This window comes from Dermacentor andersoni, chromosome 7, assembly GCF_023375885.2.
Source record: "Dermacentor andersoni chromosome 7, qqDerAnde1_hic_scaffold, whole genome shotgun sequence".
In the NCBI taxonomy this organism is placed as follows: Eukaryota; Metazoa; Arthropoda; class Arachnida; order Ixodida; family Ixodidae; genus Dermacentor; species Dermacentor andersoni.
In genome coordinates, this window is record NC_092820.1 from 56382132 (window position 1) to 56388629 (window position 6498).

The following is a 6498-nucleotide window of genomic DNA, read 5'->3' on the forward strand; positions in this document are numbered from 1 at the left end:
ACGTTTCAGGCATTCATTGATATGTCTAGGATCGATGCATACACGTAGTATGCAGTCCTTTTTACGTACAATAACAAGCAGGCTCACCCAGTCCGTTGGTTCTGCCACTTTCGTGATGATGGCGCCCCGTTCCATGCGGTCCAGCTCCTCCCGCAGTGATTCTTGTAGTGTCGAGGGTACGCGACGCGCTGGCTGGACTATAGGTATCGAACCAGTGCATAATACCATCCCATACTGGTGGACAACACAGCCTGTTCCATGAAAGAGTTGAGGAACTTCCTTCAGTATTTCGTCGGCAGCGCTAGCGTTGACTGCATCCACCGACCTCGCGACCAGTCCGAGCGCCTCACTTGCACATAGTCCGAGTATTGCCTGGTTGCCTTTTTTGACTATGAAGAAGTCGAAACTTCCTGCCTGATCTTTTATGGTGACTTCTAACGTCGCAACAGCGAAGTGTCTGATGGCGTCACCGCTATATGACCGCAGAATGGAACTGCTCGGCTTCAAACTTTGCATCCCTTTGCACTTCCAGTATACAGAGTAAGCCAGCAAGTTAGCTTGGGAGCCTGTGTCTACTTTCAAGAAGGCATCCTGGCCGGCCACTTTAGCGTTTACGATCGAGTCTGTCGAGCTTCTCACATTGCAAGTTTTTACATCAAGGATGTCGAAAGTGCCGTGCAAGTTGACCACTTTGCCTACTGCAGACCATTTTTTGCAACATGCTGCAAAATGATTGGCACCATCACATACAAAACACGTCTTCCCGAACGCCGGACACCTACTACGTTCGTGCGAGCGGTTGCATTTCATGCATTTAAACGGACGCTTCTTTACCGACGCGACCTGTTTTTCCACCTGAGCCCGTGCCTAGTTCTGTTGGCTGGACAGTTCAGCAGCCTTGCAGATTTGTTCTGTTTTGGCTAGCGTAAGGTCTTTTACTTTGATGAGCTTCTCGCGCAACTTGGGGTTATGTACACCGAATACAACCTGGTCGCGGGTCATTGACTCGGTTAATTCAGCAAAGTTGCAGCTTAGGGACAGCTTTCGCAAGTCATGTAGGAAATGCTCAAAGGGCTCCGCTTCGTCCTGGGTTCTTGACCGGAAAATGTACCTCTCATAGACTTCGTTTTGCTGTTCTTCACAATACTCTTTGAACTTCCGCACGACCGTCGTGTAATCATTCTTGCGTTCCGCCTCCAGAAAGGTGAAGTTGTTAAACACCTCAACTGCATCGTCGCCAGCAACGCTCAGCAGCAGCGCAGCCTTGACAGCTTCTGACCTTGGTTCTTTCGTAGATGCTGTCGCTTGTAGGAACAGTTCGAACTTCTGGCTGAACAGGTTCCAATTCTTCGCGATGTTGTCGGATGAGCCCGAAAGTTGCAGATGCTCCGGTGGCTTGACTAGCTCCATTGCTCTGAATGGTTACTGCCATCCAGCGAACCCAGTACTGACACCATGTATCGTTTGGACGGAATCCAAGAATGACAGGAACGTTTATTCAGGAAACACCTAGGGTATATATAGTCGTCGGCATTCACAGGCACGTGTTGCCTTAATCTTCGTGCTGTCAGTCAGTTCCGGCTGATATGTGCGACGCATGCGTAGTCTGCACGATACAGGTGTGACTTTTAATAAGCACCTGAATTGGAATCAACACCTCCACCGTGTGGACCAATGTTTGACCAATGACTTTTCCATAGTGGGCCATTTATGACAGGTATTTACATGTAAGCATAAATTGGCGCACAATAATTCAATACTTGCCCTTTATATATTTTACTGATGTAATGTTATTCAAAATGCTGATTCAAACGCAGGAATTATGGCGAAAAGCCCGTAGTCGCGTTTTTGATAAGCTGTAGTGCAGTTCCAATTGTGAAGATTTCAACAAACAGATTGCTAGATTATTAAAGCACGCTAATCAAGTTATACCTGAAATGCCATTCCATCGTTCTTACTGTACAAAAGTGCTCTGCATGTCGCAAAATCAAGTGGAACGTTTTCTTCCAGCTCTTTGTTGCTTGTAACTGCGCCTGGGCAGCACCGGTGTAAGACTCCCGAAGAACCGAGTTATTTGCCACCCTAAAAGCGCTTGCTTTGTTCCACAGACACTAGTTTATTCTCATAATTTCCTTTAAGTGTCCAATCTTAGGAAATTAATTATAAATTCAACATAGGTTATGAGAAAAGGCCATTGGCAAATATAGTTTTCCATAGGAAGCATGATTACAACAGAGTGGAACACTGTGAGGCCGGTTATTTAGGATACTTAGATGTAGATAAGAAAAAATCGTTACAGAAATTTCGCATCCAGAACATTCATTCTGTTCACCCAGATTTTAAGTGACACACATAATTTCACCTTTGACGACTTTCAAATTGATGCGAGGGCACATTTTCTTTGGTAATAGACGTCACGTAAATATATTTATTTTCACAAAATTGTGATCACTGCATCGCCTTCTGTTTTCTCCTGTTCCATGTGATAATAATGGCCGTGTAATAAACTCGATGGTTTAACTCCTTCACAAATTGAGAATGGTAATTATGACTCTCACTCAAATTTTCTGAAAACGAAGCTTCCTAATATTGACAGATATTGCCGTCTTCTAGCAAGCAGCTTAGAAACCCCAATGACTTTGAGATGGTTTTGTAAATGAGAGCTTGTGTTCCAGGTTATAGAAAATGTCTTATCACCTTGACTTCTTCTTTCCGACCATACTTCACTGTATCCAAGGTCACTATTGAGGAAGCACTTCATTCTTCAGGCCAACTGAAACCACGCATCCATTCTATCCTGAAATTATGTGCCACGCAAAGAGCTGGTATTTGCGTTTGTCGCGTGCACATGCAATTTTCGCCTTAACATGTGAAAAAGCGTGGAAAAAGCCATATTCATCGATAAATAACACAACCGCGAATATAATCCAAGGGCAGACATTCAGTCTCTTAGAAAAAACAAGAAATTCCCTGGTTATTTAGCTATATCTGCTCGAGAAATGCGGCAGAATTACACTGCACCTTTTTCAGGTCCCGGATCAATGCTTGAAGCTGCTTTTACCACATTTCAAAGTGTTGTGCAGTCACTCGCTGGACACACGTCCTGCCTCTTCGAGGAGCGAAGTGCAACTCAGTGTGCAAGGCTATATATATATATATATATATATATATATATATATATATATATATATATATATACATCTATGTATTTATAGTCATATCATAAGGAGCCAACAAACACTGACACCAAGGACAACATGGGGGAAATTACTTGTGCTTAATGAATGCAGTAAAGCAACGATAAACTAATGGAAATTAAAGTGGATGAAAAAAAAAACTTGCCGCAGGTGGGAACCGAACCCGCAACCTTCGAATTTCGCGTGCGATGCTCTTACAATTGAGTACCGCGGCGCCGTTTCCCCATCCACTTTCTCGGGTATTGGTGTGTCATGCAACTTCTAAGACTACTCGCTTTAACTGCCCGCAGAACAGCGCCGATCGGCTTGCTCAACGTTTAAATTATTACGCCGTGCCGGCAATATTGCGGTAATAACAGTGTTCTAAACCTGAAGAAGAAAAGCGGCGCCAAATGCACAGCGGCCACTACCTGGTCGTGCCAGCGGGTATGAGTGCGCTGAGCAGGTCACACGAGCCAGCCACTGCACATGCAAGGCGACAGGCGAAAAATCCCATTATATTTGGATCATGCACCTGAATACATCACGAGGTACGTTCTCTGGCCAGGTATAAAAAAAGGCATGCGGTATATTTGTGCAAATGCGGAACTTTGAATAAGCTATTTCTAGATTTTTCATGTTTGCTCTGAGTTTCGCTATTCGGTCCTATTTTTCTTCATGGCCATGTACGGGCCTAATCTATTTCGATATATTCAACGCGTCTGTGTGTTTTGAGAGATTTCGCCATCGGCCATTTTTACGAAATAGTGGGCGAGAACAATAGTGTTTCATTCTCAGAGAAATAAAACCAAGGTTGAAGACTCTACCTATCGAATTCGCATTTCTATTTGTATGTCGGATATAAAATTTAACTGACATGATCTCGACACCACAAATACTTATTATTTCATTTATTGATTGTTTGGCAAGGATTGTAATACCTATTTCTGAGTATTGCGAGTGGTACGACAGACATGAAAAATTCAATGTGGCATGGAACTAAGTACATGCCACTACGTAAGCACGATACAATGGCAATACATGGCTTTACTAATTATGCCGGATGACTCGTGCAGCTTAAATTATAGCTAAACATTATGCTGCCAGGCCAAAAAACTTTATACCGCGCAAATAAATTATTTATTCCCGCCAGCGCCGAGTCGCCAGCTTGCAGCCAGTGCAAGCTTTATGTGGAATATTAGTACGTCTTTACAGCGGGTACGTCCCTTGTAGCGGCACACTATCGTGTTTTTTGTAACGTCACGTAACAGACAAGCTAAGTTGCCGCAGGTGAGAAAAATTTCTCCAGTAGCGGAGGGCTAATGGTAATAATTCTTGTTATTTCTTTTTTTTTTCTGCAAAATTATGAACAATGAATGCGGGCAAGTCATGTCATACAAAGATTTTCGTTGTTTTTCTGGTGTTACGTGACGAGACGGCGAAGTTCGCGTGACCCGAATAATGTTGGGCCAATGATGTGCGACGAACGGCAAGAATGTGATAGAAACAGAGTGAAATAACTGCACGTTAGTCATCCCAAGAAATATTTAGAAAGCTATATGAAGCTAAGCTTTCGTGAAGCATGTGCATAAATTGTGTATAATGGTCATTTTCTGGACTGTGTTTTCCAGCATTGCGAATAGGTAGCTGCCCCGAAAGACAACGGTGACATCCACCACGTGACCAAGATGAGTTCTCGTTATACAATCTCCGATAGAGGTTCACTTTGTCATGACAGTATCCCCCAATTTATCTCCGAGACGCCAGCCCCGCGAGCAGACGCCCAAAACCCCGGTGTACAAGGCATACAAATCCTAGCTTTAATAAAAAAATTATCTGCTTGAAGACGGACACTCCTTGAACTGACGATATCAAGGGACCCTATAGCGTAACAATATTCTAATTTGTATATATTACAATCTCCTGACGTCAAAGTTACGTAACCACCAACGCAAGCATCGGGCGGTGGCCCGTAGCGTTGTCTAAATAGTCCAAGCAAACGCTCTCCTCGTCTATAGGAGGTCACTTTACTTTCAAGATGAATAGCATTGCGTACATGAATCATTTTTCTGACATAATTGGCTCGCAGAAGGCGAACGCCCTCAAGGGGTGAGCGTTTTGTTGGGGCAGAGCCAGTGCAGTGAAAATAGCTTACCGGAAGAAGAGGGTGGTGCCGGCGCCTGAGATTCGTTCGTTTCCCGTTACTTAGCTTGCGATGGCTGGTATGAAATCGCGGCGCCGCACACCATGAGGCTACGAATGCATGTAAAAGGGATGCAGAAAAGTTGGCATAGTGATGCCGTATATGTACCGAAAAGGCTCTATAACGGTATACTGCCACGCATAAAGTTTTAACATACGAAAAATAAATCTGTGCCTCCGGTAGGTGCGAGTAGCCAGTGCTTGAGCGATAATCTGGAAGCTATCTCCTGTTCCTTTCCGAACGAGGCAGCAGTAAAAAAAGTCAAGTTTTTTGTGCATATCAATACATCTTTAATGCGTACGCGTCACATTGACGGGGTAAGTTTTCCTGGTTTTAAGACATTGCGTTACAGGCAGATGAAGTTGGCTAAGCCCTAGAACGTTTGTCCAATAGTTGGATGATAATGGCAGAAAGGATTCAAATGAGAAATAAGTATTCTTTTTTTGTTTGGTCTAGTCATGCATAATCACTGTGTACACGTCATTCAGACGGGAAGCTATCGCGGTTTTCATGACGTCATGTGCCCGACAGACAAAGTGGAAGTGGCCCGAACAATTGTGGATTGCTGATAGCAGAATTGGAGTACGAAGCTTAGGAATACTTTTTCGTTATAGCGCTCTACGTACGGTCCGGTCATTCACTGTGTTATTCCGTTCAGAACAGAGCTCGCGACAGGCACATCAGTAAGTATACGTCAAAGCAGGCTTCATACTCGTATAGGTCGATTCATTAAACAAGTGTTGCCCTGGGCATTAGGAGTTTGTCAGCAGTAGCTGTAGTAGTAGCAGCAGTGGCAGCGGCGGCAGACCAATAAAGTGTGTGAAAGCAACACATGTACAAATGTAGAGAACCACACATACAATGCAACATTATTTTTTTCTTGGAGATTTTCTGATGAAAGTTGGCAGATTCGGGGATAAAATTTTGAGGTGTCGAGTGAGAAGCGATATTCGAAAAAAAAATAATTATTGCTTGCTCGCAAGTAGCAGGTTGACATGCAATATATTTATACGTGTTTTACAACAACCCAATAGAAACACCTTATCTGAGATAGAAAAACTTTGTCTTTTAGTTAAACCAGTACAGTAATAGTTCTTAGTGTTGTACTGAACAATCCAA

The 6498-nt window shown here is 43.5% G+C and overlaps 1 protein-coding gene across 1 annotated transcript; it reads right to left on the minus strand.

Moving 5' to 3' along the window:
• Positions 1-867: 867 nt before the first annotated feature.
• On the minus strand, positions 868-1410 carry LOC140219568 (uncharacterized). The gene has a single exon (XM_072289455.1). It carries the CDS (start codon positions 1408-1410, stop codon positions 868-870), a length of 543 nt encoding a protein of 180 aa, XP_072145556.1.
• Positions 1411-6498: the final 5088 nt, after the last annotated feature.